The sequence below is a fragment of the Budorcas taxicolor genome, chromosome 16, assembly GCF_023091745.1.
Source record: "Budorcas taxicolor isolate Tak-1 chromosome 16, Takin1.1, whole genome shotgun sequence".
In the NCBI taxonomy this organism is placed as follows: domain Eukaryota; kingdom Metazoa; phylum Chordata; class Mammalia; order Artiodactyla; family Bovidae; genus Budorcas; species Budorcas taxicolor.
The window spans coordinates 7,573,482-7,599,050 of record NC_068925.1 but is presented as its reverse complement, the minus strand read 5'-3'; the positions used below and the strand labels follow the sequence as shown (position 1 = coordinate 7,599,050).

Genomic DNA, 25,569 nt, shown 5'->3' with positions numbered 1-25,569 from the left:
GTCCAGAGTAACTTGTGCACAAGAAAGCCAGAGGGCTTTAGGAAACAGAGCTTCTTCTGTTCTTTAAAGGCATACAAAATCTCACATACTCTGTGTCCCAGTGAAGAGGCATCAGTGGGAAAGAGGCTTGGGTTAGACTAATTTGTTTTTCTTTGTGAAACTTCTAGAGAGATAGGAGACAATTGGGATCATAGATACTGGTACCAGCCATCATGAGAGACAAGTACCACTTTAGAGTTCTCCCTAACACACACGTACATAACTTACTAGCACCAGAGGCTTAAGAACTCACCGGCATGACAACACCAACCCCAGACTCCACTGGGCTCCACAGCTGCTACACCTGCATCTCACCCTGCTCTTGGGTGTGATATCACCAGCTCAAGTACGCTTAGGCCCTGAAGCCAGCTCCATCAACACTTCATCCTGCCTATGAGTGGGCTGGCAGCCAGCACATAAGGCACAGTCTGTCAGGCACCTGGGGAGGTGGTGGGAACCTTGCCTACCAGTGCACCCAGAGTAGTTGGCATTGACACAACAGAAGGGCACCCCTATATCATCTAGATCTGCTGCACAGATCCTACAGAGGGGACCATTTTGCTGGGCCCCATAGACTTCTGCATAAGACCACTTCTCTAAGATCAGGAATACACCTAACTCTTAGAAATAAACACAGTTAGGTAAAATCAGGAGACAGAGAAATGCATTCCAAATGAAGGAATAAGAGAAAATCTCAGAAAAGTTAGTAAACAAAGTTAAGATAAGCAATCTACCTACCCAATATAGCATTCAAAGTAATGACCATAAAGATGTTCAGTAGACTCTAGAGAAGAATGGATGAAAGCAGAATTTTAAGATTAAGAAAAATATAAAGACTAAACAGTACTGAAGATTACAACAGCTGAGATGAAAAATACACTAAAGAAAATCTTTAGTAGTTTAGAGGATTCAGAAGAATGGATCAGAGATGTGGAAGACAGGGTAGTGGAAACTTCCAAACAGCATAGGAAAAAGAAAAAAGAATTTATAAAATGAGGATAGGTTAACAGACATCTGGGACAACATCAGTACCATTCTCATTATGGGGATCTAAAATAGAGAGAGACAGAGACTTATTTGAAGAAATAATAGCTAAACTTTTCTAACCTGGGTAAAGAAAGAGACATTCAGGTCTCAAAATCACAGACAGTCCCAAAAAGAGATGAACCTGAAGAGGTCCATACCAGAACACATTATCATTTAATGGAAAAAAAATTAATAATGTTGTTGTTCCAAAGTAAATGGCAGTGGGATCATACTTATCAATAATTACCTTAAATGTAAGTGGGTTGAATGCCCCAACCAAAAGACAAAGACTTGGCTGAATGGATATAAAAACAAGACCCCTATATATGCTGTCTAAAAGAGACCCACCTGAAAACAAGGGACACATACAGAGTGAAAGTGAAAGGGTGGAAAAAGATATTTCATGCAAATGGAGACCAAAAGAAAGCAGGAGTAGCAATACTCATATCAGATACAATAGACTGAAATAAAGGCTGTGAAAAGAGACAAAGAAAGACACTACCTAATGATCAAAGGATCAATCCAAAAAGAAGATATAACAATTATATATTTATATGCACCCAACATAGGAGCAGCTCAATACAGAAGGCAAATGCTAACAAGTATGAAAGGAGAAATGAATAATAACACATTAATAGTGGGAGATTTTAGTACCCCACTCACACATATGGACATGTCATCCAAACAGAAAATTAGCAAGGAAACACAAACTTTAAATGATACAATGGACCAGATAGACCTAATTGATATCTATAGGACATTTCACCCCCAAGCAGTGCATTTCACCTTTTTCTCAAGTGCACAAGGGCCATTCTCCAGGATATATCACATCCTGGGCCATAAATCTAGCCTTGGTAAATTCAAAAAAGTTGAAATCCTTTCAGAGATCTTTTCTGATCACAATGTGGTAAGATTAGATGTCAACTACCGGAAAAAGAAACTATTAAAAATACAAACATATGGAGGTTAAGTTACATGATTCTTAATCACTAACAAAATAATGGAAGAAATAAAAAGAAATCAAAATATGCATAGAAACAAGTGAAAATGAAAACACAAGAACTGAAGACATATGGGAATCAGTAAAAAGAGTGCTAAGGGGAAGGTTCATAGCTTTACAAGCTTACCTCAAGAAACAAGAGAAAAATAAATAACCTAACTTTACACCTAAAGCAACTAGAAAAATAAGAACCCCAGGTTTAGTATAAGGAAGAAAATTATAAAAATTAGGGCAGAAATAAATGAAGAAGAAACAAAGGAGACTATAGCAAAAAAAAAAAAAAACAACAACAAAAAAAACAAACCAAAACTAAAAGCTAGTTCTTTGAGAAGATAAATAAAATAGACAAACCATTAGCCAGACTCATCAAGAAAAAAAGGGAGCAGAATCAAATCAATAAAATTAGAAATGAAAATGGAGAAATCAGAGCAGCAACACAGAAATACAAAGGAACATAAGTGACTACTATCAGCAACTATATGCTGATAAAATAGACAACTTGGAAGAAATGGAGGAATTCCGAGAAAAGTATAACCTTTTGAAACTGAACCAGGAAGAAAGAGAAAATCTTAACAGACCCATCACAAGCATGGAAATAGAAACTGGAATCAAAAATTTTCCAAGAAACAAAAGCCCAGGACCAGATGGCTTCATAGGTGAATTTATCAAAAATTTAGAGACGAGCTAACACCTATCCTTCCCGGGTGGCTCAGAGGGTAAAGCATCTGCCTGCAATGTGGTAGACCTGTCTTCAATCCCTGGGTAGGTAAGATCCCTTGGAGAAGGAAATGGCAACCCACTCCAATACTCTTGCTTAGAACATCCCACAGATGGAGAAGCCTGGTAGGCTACAGTCCATGGGGTCGCAAAGAGTTGGACACGACTTAACAACTTCACTTTCACTTTTCTTTTCAACACCTATCCTACTCAAACACTTCCAGAAAAATACAGAGGAAGGTAAACTCCCAAACTCATTCTGTGAGGCCAACATCACCCTATTTCCAAAACCAGACAAAGATGCCACAGAAAAAGGACACTAAAGGCCAATATCACTGATGAACATACATGCAAAAATCCTTAACAAAATTCTAGCAAACAGAATCTAACAACATATTAAAAAGATCATACATCATGACCAAATGGGCTTTATCTCAAGGATGCAAGGATTCCTCAATATTCACAAATCAATCAATGTCATACACCGCATTAACATATTGAAGGAAAAAAACCCGTATGGTTATCTCAATAGATGCAGAGAAAGCCTTTAACAAAACTCAACATCCATTTATGATAAAAACCATCCAGAAAGAAGGCATAGAAGGAACATACCTCAACATAATAAAAGCCATATATGATAAACCCGCACCAAACATTATCCTCAATGGCAAAAAATTGAAATCATTTCTCCTAAAGTGAGGAACAGGACAAGAGTGCTCACTCTCACCACTACTATTCAACATAGTTTTGGAAGTTTTATCCACAACACTCAGAGAAGAAAAGGAAATAAAGGAATCCAGATTGGAAAAGAAGAAGCAAAACTCTCACCTTTTGCAGATGACACAATCCTCTACATAGAAAACGCTAAAGACACCATGAGAAAATTACTAGAGCTAATCAATGAATATAGTAAATTTGCAGGATATAAAATTAATACACAGAAATCTCTTGCATTCCTATACACTAACAATGAGAAAACAGAGAAATTAAGGAAACAATCGCATTCACCAATGTGATGATATGAATAAAATACTTAGGAATAAATCTACCTAAAGAAACAAAAGACCTATACATGGAAAGCTATAAAACAGTGATGAAGGAAATCAAAGATGACACAAATAGATGGAGAAATATACCATGTTCATGGATCAGAAGAATCAATATACTGAAAATGAGTATACTTCTCAAAGCAATCTATAGATTCAGTGCAATCCCTATCAAGCTCCAACGACATTTTTTTCACAAAACTAAAACAAATAATTTCACAATCTGTATGGAAATTTAAAAAAAAACAAAAAAACAAAAAAACAAAAAAAACCCAAATAGCCAAAGCAATCTTGAGAAATAAGAATGGAACTGGAGGAATCAACCTGCCTGACTTCAGACTGTACTACAAAGCTATACAGTCATCAAGATAGTATTGTCTGGTACAAAGCCAGAAATATAGATCAATGGAACAAAATAGAAAGCCCAGTGATAAACCCATGCACCTGTGGACACCTTATTTTTGACAAAGGAGGCAAAAATATACAATGGAGTAAACACAATCTCTTTAACAAATGGTGCTGTGAAAAGTGGTCAACCATCTATAAAAGAAGGAAACTAGAACACTTTCCAACACCATACACAAAAGTAAACTCAAAATGGATTTAAGATCTAAATATAAGATCAGAACCTATAAAACTCCTCCAGGAAAACATAGGCAAAACACTCTTTGACATAAATCACAGCAAGATCCTCTATGACCTACCTCACAGAGTAATGGAAATAAAAGCAAAAATAAACAAATGAGACCTAATTAAACATAAAAGCTGTTGCACAATGAAGAAAATTCTAAGCAAGGTGTCTGCCTTCAGAGTGGGAGAAAATAATAGCAAACAAAGCAACTGACAAAGAACTAATCTCAAAATGATAGAAACAACTCATGCAGCTCAATACCAGGAAAACAAACAACCCAATCCAAAAATGAGCCAAAGCACTAAGCAGACACTTCTCCAAAGAAGACATACAGATGGCTGACAAACACATGAAAAAATGCTCAGCATCACTCATTGTCAGAGAACTACAAATCAAAACCACAGTGAGGTACCATCTCATGCCAGTCATAATGGCTGCTATCTAAAAGTCTAATGCAGGAGAAAGTGTGGAGAAAAGGGAACCCTCTTACACTGTTGGTGGGAATGCAAACTACTACAACCACTATGGGTAACAGTGTGGAGATTCCTTAAAAAAAAAAAAAAATTGAAAACAGATCTGCCATATGACCAAGTAATCCCACTGCTGGGCATACCCATTGAAGAAAACAGAATTGAAAGAGACACATATACCCCAATGTTCATCAAAGCACAGTTTACAATAGCTAAGACATGGAGCCAACCTAGATGTCCATCAGCAGACGAATGGATAAGAAAGTAGTGGTAAATATGCACAACAGAATAATACTCAGCTATTAAAAAGATTGCATTGGAATCAGTTCTAATGAGGTGTATGAAACTGGAGCCTATTATACAGAGTGATATAAGTCAGAAAGAAAAACACCGATACAGTATATTAATGCATATATAAGGAATTTAGAAAGATCCTATACACGAGACAGCAAAAGAGACACAGATATAAAGAACAGACTTTTAGACTTTGTGGGAGAAGGTGAGGGGGGGATGATTTGAGAGAATAGCATTAAAACATGTATATTACCATATGTGAAATAGATCACCAGTCCAAGTTCAACGCATGAAATGGGGCACTCAAAGCTGGTGCACTGGGACAATGCAGAGGGGTGGGATAGGGAAGGAAGTGGGAGGGGGGTTCGGGATGGGGGTACACCCATGGCTGATTCATGTCAATGTATGGCAAAACCACCACAATATTGTAAAGTAATTAGCCTCCAATTAAAATTAAAAAATTAAAATTAATTAAAAGAAATTTGTTGTTCAGTTGCCAAGTCATGTCCAACTCACTGTGACCCCATGTACTTCAACATGCCAGGCTATCCTGTCTCTCACTATCTCCCAGAGTTTGCCCAAGTTCAAGTCCATTGAAACGGTGATGCCACCCAACCATGTCATCCTCTGTCACCCTCTCCTTCCAGAGAAAAGGCAGTAGTTACCTACAAGGAGACCCTAACAAGTATCAACAGCTTCTGAAGAATATTTTTTAGGTCACAGTGGACTGGCACAACATATACAAAGTAATGAAAGGAAAAAACACTTGCAGGCAAGACTACTGTATCCAGGAAAAACATATTGCAGCCATAGTGTGATGTCCCTTCACACCTGTCATAATGGCTACCATGAAAAGGACAACATCAAGTGTTGTCAAAGATGTGGAGAAAAGGGAATCTATGTGCATGGTTGGTGGGATTGTAAACTGGCAGAGTTGCTATGAAAAACAATGTGGAATTTCCTTTAAAAATTAAAACTAGAACTGCCATATGATCCAGCTATTCCACTACTGGGTATTTATTCATAGGAACCGAAAACACTCATCTAAAAAGATATATGCACTCCAATGTTCACTGCAGCATTACACACAATAACCAAGGTTTGGAAGCCGCCTAAAGAGTCCACTGATATATATGTAGATAAAGAAGGCGTTTTATATATACACACTATATGAACTATGACCAAGCCATAAAATATGAAACATTTCCATTTGCAACAAGGTGGATATGTCTAGGATGTATTTATTCTAAGAGATGTAGGTCAGATAGAAAAAGACAAATGCCACATGATTTCACTTATTTGTGGAATCTAAAAATAAAAGGAAAACAGGCTCATACAGATACAGAAAATTAGTGAGTTGCAAGAAAGGAGGAGGGGGTTGGCAAAGTAGATACAGGGGATTTTGAAGTACAAACTCCAGTTATGTAATAAGGAAGCCAGGGGGATGTAATATACAGCATACAGAATATGGTCAATAATATTGTAATAAATTTGTTAGGAAATATTGTTACTAGACATATTGTTAGTCATTTTATAATGTATGTAAAAGTAAAATCATTTTGTAGCCCATTTGAAGCTAACATACTGTTATACATCCAACATTTCAATAAGAAATTCATTTAAAAAAGGACGAAGGGGCATATTGAACAAGTGGTAGTAGCATAGTGTTTATGGAGACAAATAGCTTGCAAGTTTCAAATATCTGTCAGTTTTAAAATTCTGTAAATTGTTCTGAGTATTCTTTTCTTTTTATTCTTATTTTAAAATCCAAAGTAATATTTGATTGTATTAACATGTTAATTTTAAAGATTATATTTGTACTTTACTCTTTGACCTCTGTACCTCATATAGAAAAAATTGGATGTTCTCAACCACCTCAAATAGACCATGGAACCGTTAACTCATCTAATTCTGCAGAAGAAAGGAGAGAAATACATGAACAAAGGCTGTATTCACATGGCACGAAGTTAAGTTATACTTGTGAAGAAGGCTTCGAGATATCTGAAAATAATGTGATAATATGCCACATGGGAAAGTGGAGCTCTCCACCTCAGTGTGTAGGTGAGGACACTAGGCAAACCAAAATCTATTTTCAGTACCATTCATTAAAACTAATCAATTGTCATCAAAGTCATGAGACTCGATCCATTAGATTTCTAAATACATCAAGTAATTTATCTATTTATAGGTCATGTATTAAAATAAAATGTATATATTTATATATTAAATCAAATTTGACATATAAAATTAATCATTTTTGTTATTAATAATATTGTTCTATAGAGAATCGCTTTTCAATCTGGAAATTATTTTGTATTAGCCCTGGATATGCAATAAAACCAAACCTAACTATTTATATTAGTAAACCTATTTATATTCCTATCTATTTAAGTTTCAAAAAAATGTCCTATGTCTTCCCTAAAATGTCCCTTTTAATTTCTTACAATATATAGTACGTTTCCTAAGATGATGTGTGGAGTCTCAATGTGTTTTTCTTTCCTTATTCATGATTGGTTAGAGAAGCACTGATGGTTTCTTTCATATATTGGAAATTTCAGTTTCAAGTTCTTGCTCAAGGGGACACACACCAGAATGGTAATTTTAGGAAAAATTTGTGCACTTTCCTGTCATGTCATGGAAGTTCCTGTATAAGGATTTATTATTTTCAAGTAACACTACCAAATATGTTGACCAGTACATCAAATTAAATTTCAAAGTTAGCAAAACATGAAATCATTCTTTCATTTCTTCCCAGGACTTCCTTGTGGAGTTCCACCTTATATTCAGAATGGTGTTGTATCTCACAAGAACGACAGTTACCAATATGGAGAAGAAGTTACTTATGACTGTGATGAAGGGTTTGGAACTGATGGACCTGCATCCATAAGATGTTTAGGGGGGCAATGGTCTCGTCCACAAGATTGCATAAGTATAGTATTTTTCCTTTTATTCTAAAGCTGACAAATATCTTTTAATTCAAAGCATAAATGGCCCAAATATGAAATTAAGCAGTAATTCTAGAATTTAACAAAGTATCTATGAAAAGTTCTGAATTCTGGTAGAGAATTAATAACCCTAGAAATAATAAAAGTTTGATTTGTTGTTGTAGTTCAGTCAATCAGTCATTTCTGACTCTTTGCGACCCTATGGACAGTAGCAAGCCAGGCATCCCTGTCCTTCACCATCTCCTGGTGTTTGCTTAAACTAATGTCCATTGAATCAGTGATGCCATTCAACCATCTCATCATTTGCTGTCCCCTTCTCCTCCTGCCCTCAATCTTTCCCAGCATCAGGGTCTTTTCCAATATGTTGGCTCTTCGTATCAGGTGAACAAAGTATTGGAGCTTCAGCTTCAACATCAGTCCTTCGAACGAATATTCAGGGTCGATTTCTTTTAGGACTGACTGCTTTGATCTTGCAGTCCAAGGTACACTCAAGAGTCTTCTCCAGCACCATAGTTCAAAAGTATCAACTCTTTGGTACTCAGCCTGACTCTTCTGAACTTTCCAACTCTCAAATCATACATGACTGTTGAGGTTTGTCATAGCTTTTCTTCCAAGGAGCAAGCATCTTTTAATTTCATGGCTTCAGTGACCATCCACAGTGCTTTTAGAGCCCAAGAAAACGAGGTCTGTCACTGTTTCCATTTCCCCCCCCTCTATTTGCCATGAAGTGATTGGACCAGATGCCATGATCTCCATTTTTTGAATGTTGAGTTTTAAGCCAGCTTTTTCAGTCTCTTCTTCCACCTTCACCAAGAGGCCCTTTAGTTCGTCTTTACTTTCTGCCATTAAGGTGGTGTCATCTGAGGCATAGCTGAGGTTATTGGTATTTCTCCCGGCAATCTTGATGCCAGCTGGAGCTTCATCCAGCCAGGCATTTTGCATGATGTACTCTGCATTTAAGTTAAATAAGCGGGATGACAATATACATCCTTGAAGTACTCTTTTTCCAATTTTGAGCCAGTCAATTGGCCATGTACGGATCTCACTGATACTTCTTCACCTGCATAGTTTTCTCAGGAGGAAGGTAAGGTGGTCTGGTATTCCCATCTCTTCAAGAACTTTCCACAGTTCGTTGTGATCTACACAATCAAGTGCTTTAGTGTAGTCAATGAAGCAGAAGTAGATGTTTTTCTGGAATCCCCCTGCTTTTTCTGTGATCCAATGGAGGCTGGCAATTTGATAACACTGAACGATCTCTTTCTCATCATCTTGGGTGAGCTTGAACATCCTCTGATATACATCTCAGATTTCTGGTCTCTGTTCCTGCCCTATGGCTGAACTCTGCTCTTATCACTACTCAATTTGCTGTTAATTTGTCAATCATCTCTTTGTAATATGCAGTTTTCTAAGACATTTAACATAACTCAATGTAACATTTTGATGAAAGCAAAAAATAGAAACATTCATAATTTAGGTGGGCTGTCATGGGAGAAGAGAATTTAAATTTAAGAAGTATCCAGCTCTACCTCTTAGAATGTCACCATTCCCATATTGTATTTTTGATAATATAGAGATGGTCAATGTGACTAAATCAAGATTTCTGACATTTGTCTCAAGGTATAAGAGAAATGCTGTAGAATATTCGTTGGTTTGATATGTGACTTTTTATTTTCTCTAATATAATCAGTATCACTATGAATCTTTAAAGATGTATTAAACAAATGCATATTCTTTTTTCTTTCAGGCACAAATTGTGTTAACTTGCCCACCTTTGATGATGCTGTACTCATAGATCGGGAGAAGGATTCCTATAAGTCAGGAGAACAAGTGGCTTTTAAGTGTCTATCATATTATCAGTTGGATGGATCTAATACTATACAGTGTATTAAGAGCAAATGGATAGGAAGGCCAGCATGCAGAGGTACTTTGGTAAAATTTTAAAATTTATATAAGTATCTGAAGTAATATAATGTAGAAAATTGCCTCCACTATCATTAAATGGACATAGATTACTTTTAGGCCAGGTCAAAACCAGTTTGTGCCTGAACATAACAAGGGATGGACTTGTGTTCCAAGTGTTTGGTGTTGTAGCCCAATAGTTCTCAAAGCACAGTCCTGGCAGAGCATTCTCAGCACATTCTGTAAACTGTTAGATATGCAAGCAGATTCACAGGCTCACTCAGACTTGTTGAATCTAAACCTCTGGGGCTGCAACTCTGACAATGTTTTGATGATTCCCAAGGAATTCTGTGTATATTTCAGTTTAGGACCCATGGCTACAGCCTCTTGCAGTTACAGCTTCTTCATCCCCTGAATCACAGTTAGGAATGCACATCATTGATGGTGGGGTCCTTAGCATTTGCCCCAAAATATAATTAAAGTATAGTTTTGTAAATTTACACTTTATTTTTCTAATATTTTTCCAGATTTTCTTTTCAAATCTTTAATTAATCTTCTCTTTGCAACTATAGTATTCTTCAAAGTGTGTTAATTCTTGATCAAGTCTCTAAAGAAGAACCTCCTGTGTTTATATTCTGAAAGGCCCTAAAGTTATACCTCATAAACAGGAAGAATGTAAACCAAATCTTGATGTCAAATGATACTTTTATTATGTTTTGCTTATGGTTTATAAATACATTTTGAATTTATATACTTTATAATTTTTATTTTACTAACCTCAAAAAGAGATTTCCAGGAAAACTCTTTTTTTTCAGTGCCCTAAAAATTGTGTATCACTTTTATAGTGAAGTATAGGGGAGAGATTTTAGATACAGAAGTTTAATTCATGCTGAAAAATATTGCTTTGTTTCCTTTCCCTTAACCTTACATATAAACTGATGACAATTAGCAGTCTTTCATGACAGATTAACTGTTCAATCGAAACAACCATGGAATGTATTTGACATTCTATTTCCTCCGTGCTCTTCATGATAATCATTAGATTAGAGATACTTTTTTCCTTTTCTATTCAGATGTTTCCTGTGTGAATCCACCTCAAGTGGAAAATGCTATTATACAAAATCAGAAGTCTAGATATCAAAGTGGTGAGAGAGCACGTTACGAATGCGTTGGGAATTATCACCTTTTTGGGGAGATAGATGTCGTATGTTTAAATGGAACTTGGACAAAGCCACCTCAGTGCAAAGGTAGAGTATCTTACTCACCGTGTCCACCCAATTTAGAGAATATAATAACAAACTATATTGAATCAAAATTAGGATGAAGTAGCCTTTCTGGAATGATTTTTAGTTGCAAAGAAAAAAAAAATAGTGCTGAAAATCCAGTTTTTTCGTGGTCCGATTATGTAATCTAACATGTTTATTGTATGACAGTGTTGATCAAATTTGAGCAGTTGGAATCATGGGACATTTCCTGTCTTTAAACATTAAGATAATCAGTTGTTTTCTGAAGATAAGTGTGTAAAAGATACCATAGTTACATTTAACAGCCCAAGAAATTCCACTTTGAGACATGGAATAAGCAGCTGGGGCCTGATCACAAAATCTGACATAGATGTGGGCAGCTGTACCTATGGATGATATTTAAAGGTAGGTTACTAGCTGAGTTCCAGCAGAGCTATTTAAAATCCTACAGGATGATGCTACAGTGCTACACTCATTACGTCAGCAAATTTGGGAAACCCAGCAGTAGTCACAGGAGTGGAAAAGGTCAATCCCCACCAATTCCCAAGAATGGCAGTGCTAAACAATGTTCAGATCACCAGACAATTGCAGTCATCTCCCATGCTAGTAAGGTTATGTTCAATGTGAATAGCTGATTCCTTGAAAAACACCCTGAAACTGGGAAAGGTTGAAGGCAAACAGAGAAGGGGGTGACAGACGATGAGATGTTTGGGTGACATCACTGATTCCATGGACATGAACTTAGGCAACTCCGGGAGAGGTCAGAGACCTGGAAACCTCGCATGAGCAGTCCGTGGGGTCACAAAGTGTTAGACACGACTTGGCGACTAAATGATAACTAGCTGAACTCATTCAGGAAATGAGTGTACACATAAAAATAGAGTCTGAACTTGGTACTGGGACACTTCAGTGTTTAGAGATCAGACAGGATGGGAATCCAAAACAAGAAGTACATTCAGTTCAGTTCATTTCAGTTGAGTCGCTCAGTCATGTCCAACTCTTTGAGACCCCATGAATTCCAGCACGCCAGGCCTCCCTGTCCATCACCAACTCCTGGAGTTCACTCAAGCTCATGTCCATCGAGTCGGTGATGCCATCCAGCCATCTCATCCTCTGTCGTCCCCTTCTCCTCCTGCCCGCAATCCCACCCAGCATCAGGGTCTTTTCCAATGAGTCAATTCTTTGCATGAGGTGGCCAAAGTATTGGAGTTTCAGCTTCAGAATAATCAGTCCTTCCAATGAGCACCCAGGACTGATCTCCTTTAGGATGGACTGGTTGGATTTCCTTGCAGTCCAAGGGACTCTCAAGTGTCTTCTCAAACATCACATTTCAAAAGCATCAATTCTTTGGCACTCAGCTTTCTTCACAGTCCAGCTTTCACATCCATACATGACCACTCAAAAAACCATAGCCTTGACTAGATGGACCTTTGTTGGCAAAGTAATATCTCTGCTTTTCAATATACTATCTAGATTGGCCATAACTTTTCTTCCAAGGAGTAAGCGTCTTTTAATTTCATGGCTGCAGTCATCATCTGCAGTGATTTTGGAGCCCAAAAAAATAAAGTCTGAGACTGCTCCACTGTTTCCCCATCTATTTGCCATGAAGTGATGGGACCAGATGCCATGACCTTAGGTTTCTGAATGTTGAGCTTTAAGCCAACTTTTTCACTCTCCAATTTCACTTTCATCAAGAGGCTTTTTAGTTCCTCTCCACTTTCTGCCATAAGGGTGGTGTCATCTGCATATCTGAGGTTATTGATATTTCTGCTGGCAATCTTAATTCCAGCTTGTGCTTCTTCCAGCCCAGCGTTTCTCATGATGTACTCTGCATAGAAGTTAAATAAGCAGGGTTACAATATACAGCCTTTCCTTATTTGAAACCAGTCTATTATTCCATGTACATTAGCCACTTCTAACTTTTCAAGTTAACTTTTGCCTGGTGTGTAATTTTTGAAGTCTCCACTTGAACATATTTTCATGTTTGAAGTGACTTTTGTTTTAGACAACATACATCTGAGTCTTGTTTAGGTGTCTACCCTGCCATTTTCAGGTTTTTAATTGATGTATTTAGGACCATTTATATTTTGTGAAACTTATTAACTATTAAGGACAGTCTGCCATTTTCTTATTTGTTTTGTGTGTATTTCCTTCAATTCTCAATGTTCTTCTTTTCTTGACTTACTTGTGGATTTTTGAACATTATAAAATAATTTGACTTGGATCTGCATTGTTTTTGAGTTTATGTCTTTACATGGTTTTCTTTTCTCTAGGTATTAAGATACACATAGGTAGTTTATCCAGAGAAGGCAATGGCACCCCAGTTCACTATTGCCTGGAAAATCCCAGGGACAGGCGAGCTTTATGGGCTGCCAACTTTGGGGTTGCACAAAGTCGGATACGACTGAAGTGACTTAGCAGCAGCAGCAGGTAGTTTATCACTCCCTACTGTTGCTGACATTTTACCATCTCAGATGAAATGTGGAATGCTTGCTTCCATTTAGACTTATTGGTTCTCTCGACATTTTTAACATAAATGTCTGTAGTATCCTCTCTATATACATTGAGCACCATATCAGATGACAGTTTTGTACAACTCTAATAAAATCAGGAGGAAAATCATCAGTCAGTTAGTTCAGTCACTCAGTCGTGTCCGACTCTTTGCGACCCCATGAATCACAGCATGACAGGGAGTCCATCACCAACTCCCAGAGTTCACTCAGATTCACGTCCATCGAGTCAGTGATGCCATCCAGCCATCTCATCCTCTGTCATCCCCTTCTCCTCCTGCCCCCAATCCCTCCCAGCAACAGAGTCTTTTCCAATGAGTCAACTCTTCGCATGAGGTGGCCAAAGTACTGGAGTTTCAGCTTTAGCATCATTCCTTCCAAAGAAATCCCAGGAAAATCATATTCTTATTATATTTACCTTTTTTTAAAAAAAACACAAAACTCCATTCTAAAATCTCGATTCTTTTTCTACTTTGCTTTCTTTTGAAAAATTCTTAAGTATAGTTCTGCTGGAGACAAACTGTCTCAGTTTTGCTTTGTTCAGGAAATTCTTTCTTTCTCCCATTAATTCAGAAGGATAGTTTATATGATATAGAATTTGGACTTGACAATTATTTTCATCCAGCTTTGGAAAAATTTTCTCACATCTTTCTGGCTCTATGCTCATTAATGAAATTTCCACTGATGCTTGAATCTTTTTTTCCAAATATGTATTGCATAATATTTATCCCAAATAAGTATTGCATATCTATGAAGCTGCTGATGAGATTTTTTTCTGTAAGTTTCAGGAATTTGAACATGACGTATCTTGTTTAACTTTTTACTTAGTTTTGGCATATAGCCGATTAACACTGTTGTGCTCACTTCAGGTAAACAGAGAAGGGACTCAGCCACACATATGCATGTGAGCATTCTCACTCAAACTCCCTTCCTGTCAAATCTGCCACATTACACTCCACAGAGTTCCCTGTGCTATACAGTAGGTCCTTATTTGTCATCCACTTAAAAAATGGCAGTGTGTTCATGTCCACCCAAATTCCTTGTCTCTTCTACCATCATTCCCCCTGGCAACCATAAATTCCTTCTCTAAGTCTGTGAGTCTGTTTCTGTTCCACAAATAAGTTTGTTTGCAAAATTTCTTTTAAGATTCCATATATAGGGGATGTCTTACAATTTTTCTCCTTCTCTAACTACACTCAGTATAACACTCTCTAGGTCCATCCATATTTTTGCAAATGACATTATTTCATTCTTTTAGTGGATGAGTAATATTCCATTGTATATGTACCACATCTTCTTTGCCCATTTCTCTGTTGAGGGACATTTAGGTTGATTCCATATCATGACTATTGTAAATAGTGCTTCAATGAACATTAGGGTGTGTGTTTCCTCTTAGACCAAGTTTTTCACCAAATCCATGCCCGGGGCAAGATTGCAAGGTCATATGGTAGCTCTATTTTTAGCTTTCAAAGGAGCATAAATACTTGTCTCCATAGTGGCTGTATCAACTAACAGTGTAGGAGGGTTACCTTCTCTTCACATACTCACCAGCATAGCTCTTTGGACTCATGTTAAGGGATATCATGCTGTAGTTTTGATTTGAATCTCTCTAATAATTAGTGATATGAACATCTTTTCATGGGTGTCTTGCCCATCTGAATGTCTTCTTTGGAGAATAAACCTAAGGAGACAGAAGATCTGTAATCTGAAAACTGTAGTATGCTAATGAAAGAAATTAAAGACAAAAACAGATAGAAGGATATATCATTATCTTCAATTAGAAAAACCAATATTGTCAAAATGACTGTACTACCAAAAGCAATTTACAGATTTAGTGCAATCCGTATGTAATTGCCAATGGCAATTTTTCACAGAACTAGGAAAAAAAAAAAAAAAAAACCCTTAAAATTTGAATGGAGACACCAAAGGCCAAAAATAGACAAAGCAATCTTGAGAAAGAAAAACGGAGCTGGAGGAATGACACTCCCTGACTTCAGACTATACTACAAAGCTCTAGACATTAAAAAAAAAAAGATACTCATTATGACATCAAGACTTAATGAATCAGTGAATTGAAATGGACAGGAATGGGCAAACAATTCAGATGACCATTATATCTACTACTATGGGCAAGAATTCCTTAGGAGAAATGGAGTAGCCCTCACAGCCAACAAAACAAACTGAAATACAGTACTTGGGTGCATTCTCAAAAACGACAAAATTATCCCCATTGATTTCCAAGGCAAGTCACTTAAAATCACAGTAATCCAAGTCTATGCTCCACCCACTAATGTCAAAGTATATGAAGTTGACTGGTTCTATGAAGACTTATATTACATTTTAGATCAAAACATCAAAACCAAAAAAATCTGCTTTTCATACAGGGAACTGGAATGCAAAGGTATGAATAAAAAGATACCTGGAGCAACAGGCAAGTTTGACCTTGGAGTGCAAAATGAAGCAGGGGAAAGGCTAAAAGAGTTTTGACAAGAGAAGACATGGGTCATAGCAAACACCCTCTTCAAAATACAAGAGACAATTCTATACATGAACATCACAAGATGGTCAGTACTGAAATCAGAATGATTATATTCTTTGCAGTCAAAGATAGAGAAGCTCTATACAGTTGGCAAAACCAAGACTGGAAGCTGACTGTGACTCAGATCATGAGGTCCTTATTGTGAAATTCAGATTTGAATTGAGGAAAGCAGGGAAAACTACTAGGCCATTTGGGTCTTTTATGATTATATAGCAGAAAGGATAAAAATATTTAAGGGATTAGATCTGAGAGAGTGCCTGAAGAACTATGGATAGAGGTTTGTAACTTTGTACAGGAGGCAGTGAGCAAAACCATCCCCAAGAAGCAGAAATGCAACAATGCAAAATGGCTTTCTAAGAAGGCCTTACACGAGATGAAAAAAGAAGAGAAGCAAAGCGCAAAGGAGAAAAGGGAAAATATACCCATCTGAATGCAGAATCCAAAGAATAGCAAGGACAGATATGAAAGCCTTGTTAAGTGAGCAATGCAAAAAAATAGAGGAAAGCAATACAATGGGGCAGACTAGAGATGTCTTCAAGAAAATTAGAGAGAGAAAGGGAACATTTCATGTAATGATGGGCACAGTAAAGGGCAGAAGGAGTATGCCCCTAAGAGAAGCAGAAGGTATTAAGAAGAGGTGGCAAGAATATACAGAAGAACTGTACAGAAAAGGACTTAATGACCCAGATGACCACAAGTCACCTGGAGCCAGAAATCCTGGTGTGTGAAGTCAAGTGGGCATCACTACAAACAAAGCTAGTGGAGGTGATGGGATTCCAGCTGAACTATTTCAAATGCTAACAGATGATGCTGTGAAAGTACTGCACTTAATATGCCAGCAAATTTGGAAAACTCAGCAGTGGCTATTGGGCTGAAAAAAGTCAGATTTTATTCCAGTCTCTAGAAGGACAATGCCAAAGAAAGTTCATACTACCACAACACAACTGGGCTCATTTCACATGCTAGCAAGTTAATACTCAAAATCCTTCAAGCTAAATTTCAACAACATGTGAACCGAGAACTTCGAGATGTACAAGCTAAATTTAGAAAGACAGTAGAACTAGAAATTAAATTGACAACATCCGTTGGATCATAGGAAAAGGAAAGGGATTGAAGAAACACTCTGCTTCATTGACTACACTAAAATCTTTGACTGTGTGGATCACAACAAACTGTGGAAAATTCTTACAGAGATGGGAATACTTGACCACTGTGCCTGCCTCCTGAGAAACCTGTATGCAAGTAAAGAAGCAACAGTTAGAACCGGAATGGAACAACAAACTGGTTCAAAATTGGGAAAGGAGTGTGTCAAGGCTGTATATTATCACCCTACTACTTTAAACATCACACAAAACACCAGGCTGGAAAAAGCACAAGCTGGAATCAAGATTGCCAGGAAAAATACCAATAACCTCAGATACACAGATGACATCACACTAATGGCAGAAAGCAAAGAGGAACTAAAGAGCCTCTTGATAATGGTGAAAGAGGAGATTGAAAAAGCTCGCTTAAAGCCATATTCAAAAAACGAAGATCATGGTATCGGGTTCCATCACTGTCTGTCAAAAATGGGGGAAACTGGAAACAGTGACAGACTTCATTCTTTTCAGCTTCACAATCACTGTGGATGCTGACTGCAGCCATGAAATTAAAAGACTCCTTGGAAGAAAAGCTATGAAAACCTTGACAGCATGGTAAGAAGCAGAGACATCACTTTACCAACAAAGGTTCATAAAGTTCATTGTCAAAGTTATGGTTTTTCAAGCAGTAATATATGGATGTGAATGTTTGACCACAAAGAAGGCTGAGTACCAAAGAACTGATTTTTTTGAACTGTGGTGCTGGAGAAGACTCTTGAGAGTCCCTTGGAATGCAAGGAGATCAAGCCAGTCAATCCTAAAAGAAATCGGTCCTGAATATTCATTGGAAGGACTGATGCTGAAGCTGAAGCTCCAGTATTTTGGCCACTTGATGAGAAGAGCTGACTCTTTGGAAAAATACCTGATATTGGAAAAGATTAAGTGCAGGAGGAGAAGGGACATTAGGGGATGAGATGGTTGGATGGCATGAGCAACAGAATGGACATGACTTTGAACGAACTCTGGGAGTTAATGAAGGACTGGGAAGCCGGGCTTTCTACAATCCATGGGGTTGCAAAGAGTCCGAAACAATTGAGCGACTGAACAACACAACAGGAACTGATTATGATGTATCTTGACATTAAGTTCTTTGGCTCCGTCCCATTTGGAGTTCACTGAGCAGTTTTAGCATGTAGCTGTTGTTTTTGGTTAGTCGCTAAGTCATATGCCCTATTTGAGATATTATCAGCCATTATTTAAAAAAAAATTTTTTGGAATGTATTTCCTATACAGTATAGTGTTGGTTTCACTGTACATCAAAATGAATCAGCTACACATATCCACATATCCACATATCCCCATTCTTTTGGATTTCCTTTACATTTAGACCATCAGAGAATGATGGCACAGGGAACTCAGCCATTATTTTTTTTTATCTCTTATTCTTTATTTCCAACTTCATGTTCAAGCTTCTTTGCTATCTTCCACAGGTCCTTGAAGCTATGTCCATTTTCTTTTCAGTCTATTTTCAAGGTTAGTTAATATTCAAACTTATTGATCATTCTGCCATCTGCAATATATTGTCAAACCATGTGGTTTTCTAATAATCTATTTTCTAGTTCTACCAATTGGACTAGATTTTTAAAAACCATCTTCCAATGATTTCAATATCTGTGTCACCTCAGTGTTGTCTTCTGTTGATTGCTTTTTTTCTTTTGAGGTTTACCTCGTCTTTGGTCTGATAAATGATCTTCAACTGTATTCAGACACTTGAGCTTTTATATCTTGAGACTAAGGATGTTATTGGTCTCCTTCATTAATCAGGCCTCCATTACTGCCATGTAGGGTGCAAGTCCAAGGTTCCCACCTGGGCTCCTCTCACACCAGGAGAAAGGACAGAGGTTTCTTATTCGATCATTCAGCTCAGTTCAGTTCAGTCGCTCAGTCATGTCTGACTCTGCTATCCCACGTATTGCAGCATGCCAGGCCTCCCTGTCCATCACCAATTCGGGGAATTCACTCAAACTCATGTCCATCGAGTCGGTGATGCCATCCAGCCATCTCATTCTCTGTCATCCACTTCTCCTTCTGCCCCTAGTCCCTCCCAGCATCAGGGTCTTTTCCAATGATTCGACTCTTCACATGAGGTGGCCAAAGTATTGGAGTTTCAGCTTCAACATCAGTCCTTCCAATGAACACCCAGGACTGATCTCCATTAGGATGGACTGGTTGGACCTCCTTGCAGTCCAAGGGACTCTCAAGAGTTCTCTCATTATGTGGGTGGAAATAGGGGCTGCTTCCTTGGACCCTGTAGATCAAGGCATGGAAAGGATTGGTCTGAGGTTTCTGCCATCGTGTGTTTCTAGACTAAATCAGTCCAGTTCAGTCACTCAGTTGTGTCTGACTCTTTGCAACTCCATGGACTGCAGCACACCAGGCTTTCCCATCCTTCACCAACTCCCAGAGCTTGACTGACCTCATGTCCATCAAGTCAATGATGCCATCCTACCATCTCATCCTCTGTTATCCCCTTATCCTTCTGCCTCCAATCTTTCCCAGCATCAGGGTTTTCTCCAGTCAGTTCTTTTCATCTGCTGGCCAAAGTATTGGAGCTTCAGCTTCATCATCATTCCTTCCAATGAATATTCAGGACTGATTTCCTTTAGGATTGACTGGTTTGACCTCCTTGCATTTCAAGGGACTCTTAAGAGTTTTCTCCAACACCACAGTTCAAAAGCAACAATTTTTCGGTGCTCAGCTTTCTTTATAGTCCAACTCTCACGTCCATACATGATTACTGAAAAAATCGGTTTTCACTAGGTGGAATTTTGTTGGCAAAATAATGTCTCTGCTTTTTGATATGTTGTCTAGGTAGGTCATAACTTTTTTCTAAGGAACAAGTGTCTTTTAATTTCATGGCTGCAGTCACCATCTGCAGTGATTTTGGAGCCCCCAAATAAAAGCTCTCACTGTTTCCATTGTTTCACCATCTGTTTGCTATGAAGTGATGGAACTGGATGCCATGACCTTAGTTCTCTGAATGTTGATTTTTAAGCCAACTTTTCCACTCCCCTCTTTCACTTTCATTAGGAGACTCTTTAGTTCTTCACTTTCTGCCATAAGGGTGGTGCCATCTGCATATTTGAGGTTGTTGATATTTCTGCTGACAATATTGATTCCAGCTTGTGCTTCATCCGGCCTGGAATTTTGCATGATGTACTCTGCGTATAAGTTAAGTAAGAAGGTGACCGTATACAGATATATGTGCTCCTTTCCTGATTTGGTACCAGTTTGTTCTTCCATGTCTGACTCTAACTGTGGCTTCTTGACCTGCATACAGATTCCTCAAGAGGCAGGTCAGGCGTTACCATCTATTTAATTTCCACATTTTGCTGTGATCCACACAGTTTAAGGCTTTGGTGTAGTCAATAAAACAGAAGTGGATTTTTTTGTGGAACTCTCTTGCTTTTCTGATGATCCAATGGATGTTGGCAATATGATCTCTGGCTTCTCTGCCTTTTCTGAATCCAGTTTGAACATCAGGAATCTCATGGGTCACGTAATGTTGAAGCCTAGCTTGGAGAAGTTTGAGCATTACTTTGCTAGTGTGTGAGATGAATGCAATTGTACGGTAGTTGGAACATTCTTTGGGATTGCCTTTCTTTGGGATTGGAATGAAAATTGACATTTTGCAGACCTTTGTTTACTGCTGAATTTGCTGGCATATTGAATGCAGCACTTAAAGAGCATCATCTTTAGGATTTGAAATAGCTCAACTGGAATACCATCACCTCCACTAGCTTTGTTCACAGTGATGCTTCCTAAGGCCTACTTAACTTTGTATTTTAGGATGTCTGGCTCTAGGTGAGTGATCACACCTTTGTGGTTATCTGGGTCATGAAGATATTTTTGTATAGTTTTTCTGTGTATTCTGGCCACCTCTTCTTAATATCTTCTGCTTCTGTTAGGTCCATACCATTTTTGTTCTTTATAGTGCCCATCATTGCATGAAATGTCCTTGATATCTCTAATTTTCTTGAAAAGATCTCCAGTCTTTCCCATTCTATTGTTTTCCTCTATTTCTTTGCACTGATCACTGAGGAAGGCTTTCTTATCTCTCCTTGCTGTTCTTTGGCACACTGCATTCAAATCGTTTTATCATTCCTTTTCTGCTTTGCCTTTAGCATCTCTTCTTTTCTCAGCTATTTGTAAGGCCTCTTGAGGCAAACATTTTGCCTTTTTTATGTTTCTTTGTATTGGGGATGATTTTGATCCCTTCCTCCTGTATAAAGTCAGGAACCACTGTCCATAGTTGTTCAGGCATTCTGTCTTATCAATCCCTTGAATCTATTTGTCTCTTCCACTCTAAATTAAGGGATTTGATTTAGGTCATGCCTGAATGTCTAGAAGTTTTCACATCTTTCTTCAATTTAAGTAAGAATTTGGCAACAAGGAGTTCATGATCTGAGCCACAGTCAGCTCCCAGCCTTGTTTTTTCTGACTGTATAGAGCTTCTCCATTTTTGGCTGCAAAGAATATAATCAATTTGATTTTGGTATTGTCCATGTGTAGAGTTTTCCATGGACATTTGGTGATGTCCATGTGTAGAGTTTTCACTTGTGTTGTTGGAAGAAGGTGTTTGCTGGACCAGTGTGTTCTCTTGGCAAAACTCTGTTACTCTTTGCCCTGCTTCATTTTGTACTCTTAACTCCAAACTTGCCTGCCAGTCCAGATATCTCAACCTCCCACTTTTGCATTCCAGTCCAATATAATGAAAAGTACAGCTTTTTGCTTGTTAGTTCTAGAAGTCCTTGTATGTCTTCAGAAAACCATTCCACTTCAGCTTCTTCAACATAACTGTTCAGGGCATAGACCTGGATTACCATGCTTCTCAATGGTTTGGCTTGCAAATGAGCAGCAATCATTCTGTCATTCTTGAGATTGCATGTAGGCACTGCATTTCAGACTGTTTTGTCGGTTATCATGGCTACTCCATTTCTTGTTAGGGATTCTTGCTCACAGTCGTAGATATACTGGTCATCTGAGTCAAATTCACCCATTTAAGTCCATTTTAGTTGGCTAATTTTTAAAATGCCAATGTTCACTCTTGCCATCTCCTGTTTGACCACTTCCAATTTGCCTTGATTCATGGACCTAACATTCCAGGTCCCTATGCAATAGTGCTCTTTACAGCATCAGACTTTACTTCCATCACCAGTCACACCCACACCTGGATGTTGTTTTGCTTTCTCTTCATCTCTTCATTCTTTCTGGAAGTATTTCTCCACTGATCTCCTGCATATTGGGCACCTCCCCACCTGAGGAGTTCATCTTTCAGTGTCCTATCTTTTTGCCTTTTCATACTGTTCATGGGGTTCTCAAGGCAAGAATACTGAAGTGGTTTGGCATTCCCTTTTCCAGTGGCCCACATTTTTTCAGAATACTCCGCCATGACCCGTCCAACTTGAAGGCCCTATATGGCATGGCTCAGAGTTTCATGGAGTTATACAAGGCTCTTATCCGTGTGATCAGATTGGTTAGTTTTCTGTGATTGTGGTTTTCATTCTGTCTGCCCTCTAATGGATGAGGATAACAGGCTTATGGAAGCTTCCTGATGAGACAGACTGACTCAGGATTAAACTGGGTCTTGGTCTGATGGAAGGGGCCATGCTCAGTAAATCTTTAGTTCAATTTTCTGTTGATGGGTGGGGTCGTGTTCCCTCCTTGTTTTTTGACCTGTGGCCAAACAGTGGTGGAGGTAAGGAGGATACTGGTGGCCTCCTTCAAAAGGTCTTATGCATGCACTGCTGCACTCAATGCCCCCAAACCTGCAGCAGGCCACCACTAGCCCATGCCTCTGCTGAAGACTCCTGGACACTGATGGGCAAGTCTGGGTCAGTCTCTTATGGGGTCACTGGTTCTTTCTCCTGGGTTCTTTTGTGCACAAGGTTTGTTTGTGCCCTCTAAGAGTCTGTTTCTGCAGTCCTGTGTAGGTTCTGGTGGCTCTGTGGTGGAGTTAATTGCAGCCTCCTCCAAGAGGGCTTATGCAATACCCAAGTCTACTGCACCCAGAGCCCCTGCCCCTGTAGCAGTGCACTGCTCACCCGTACTTCTGCAGGGGACACTCAGACATAATTCTGGCTTAGTCTCTTTTGGGTCTCTGGGTCCTGGTGCACACAAGATGTAGTGTGCACACTTAGTGTAGTATTTCTAGACTAATTCAGTATTGTGAAAACTGTTTGTATCTTGCTAGGCTACTCTTTTCTGGGCCTTTTCTTAAAGAGATCAACTGCTTCGTGAGACTTTTTTTCTTTCTGAACTTGTATTATTTCTGGGTTGCTGTCTCAGTGGCCCATTCAGGGAACATAGAAGGCAAAATGAAAACCCCAAGGACTCTCTTCAGTGTAACTCTTTGAATCCCAAGGTCCCTAAGCAGATTGACTTACTACTTGTTTCACAGTCACCTGTTTTGGTTTTTATAATATGTTCAGGGCCTTAATTTGGCAGAAGGAATACTTAGCAGATGCTGTAAGCACAAATATTTTTACCTCATCTTGTCCAGAAATGGAAGCCAAAGTTTCCTTTCACAGGCACTGCCACATGTTGTATAAAAGGGTAAATTTTTTTTTTTTTTTTTTTTAATCTTAGCTATCCGTCTTCCCAGCATATACTCTGAAAGGAAACATATCTGAACGTCAGGACACTGCAAAGCAGACATATTCGTTAAAGTACTATATATGCTTCCATGGTAGTAAAAAATGGTCTTAAAATGTGTGTTTCTGATTAAGTGATTAAAATTCCTTCTGTAAATCATTTCTGTCATCAGGAATCTTAAGTTTTGATATGACATATTTGGCTGCATTTTTATTTTATTTGTTTAAAACTGTAGGAGTTGTCTTTGAATAAAGCAAACGCCATTATTTTTTAGACTCTAAAGGAAAGTGTGGGCCTCCTCCACCAATAGACAACGGAGACATTACCTCACTCCTGCAATCAGTATATCCTCCAGGAATGATTGTTGAGTACCGGTGTCAGGCCTACTATGAACTTCAGGGAAACAGAAACGTAGTATGTCGGAATGGAGAGTGGTCAGAACCACCAAAATGCTTAGGTAAATGCTTTAAACTTCTCTTGGATCCTGGGATAGTCCTTGTACACAGCATAATGTTTAACTGTTTATAATAGAGTTTTTATGGATTAAATAACAACCAGTTAATGCTTGCGCACCAAGGATTAATATCTGTATATAGAAATAAAGTTAGAAAACTTCATGTTCAAGCAACAATGGCTCCTTTATGAAAGCTCTTCATATGATAACTGACATTATGAATCTTATAACACTTAATGATTACACTAAACAAAGTATCTCATGCTTATAACATTCATTTTTTAAATATGATGAAACCTACATTATACATTTCAAGTGTATTGGTTTGGAAAAGGTTTGAGGAAGAAGTTTTGGATCAAAGTTCTTGAAACCCTGAAATTCTGTAGAAAATATTTGCATATTACTCAAAGGTTTATGTTTATTTTCTTTAATTTTAGAGGCATGTGTAATTTCAGAAGAAACAATGAGAAAACATCACATACAGTTAAGATGGAAACACGATAAAAAACTTTACTCCAAAACAGAGGATACTATTGAATTTAGGTGTCGATATGGTTACCGTCCACGGACAGCACCAGATACATTTCGAACAACTTGTCGGGAAGGAAAGGTGGTGTATCCTCAATGTGGATAGACTAAATGCAGTTGTAAAACTGAAATATGTACATGTATTCAGATTTTTCCTTATTAATTCAATTTTGTTTATTTTATCAATATTTTTTAACTCATCTTGAATCATAAATCAGATTTGTGTTAAATATTATGGGGACAGTGTAATTGAGAGATGGGTCCAATGAATCACTTCTTAAAAGTACCTCATTAAACTTGGCAAATCAAAATGTTATGTGTCCTGTTCATGAAACATTTACAGCAAGAAATGAGATTCAATCACTTCCATGCCTCCTTCCATCCATCAGTTTCCTAACTTTCTTAAAGCTTTCTCCATTACTTCTGAGGGTTTCTGAAACTCTGTTTTAGAAGACATGGGAAAAAAGTGTGGAATGAAATGGAAAACACTCAAC

General features: G+C 38.1%; 1 protein-coding gene across 1 annotated transcript in view; it reads left to right on the top strand.

The window, feature by feature from the left end:
* Nucleotides 1-25,181, top strand: part of LOC128061748 (complement factor H-like) — a 71,010-nt gene extending 45,829 nt beyond the window's left edge. The window contains exons 11-16 of the mRNA XM_052654124.1: nucleotides 7,075-7,284; nucleotides 7,979-8,152; nucleotides 9,913-10,089; nucleotides 11,141-11,314; nucleotides 24,368-24,550; nucleotides 24,985-25,181. Of these exons, the coding sequence (XP_052510084.1) occupies nucleotides 7,075-7,284; nucleotides 7,979-8,152; nucleotides 9,913-10,089; nucleotides 11,141-11,314; nucleotides 24,368-24,550; nucleotides 24,985-25,181 (1,115 nt within the window). The remainder of the gene's footprint in view (nucleotides 1-7,074; nucleotides 7,285-7,978; nucleotides 8,153-9,912; nucleotides 10,090-11,140; nucleotides 11,315-24,367; nucleotides 24,551-24,984) is intronic.
* Nucleotides 25,182-25,569: the final 388 nt, after the last annotated feature.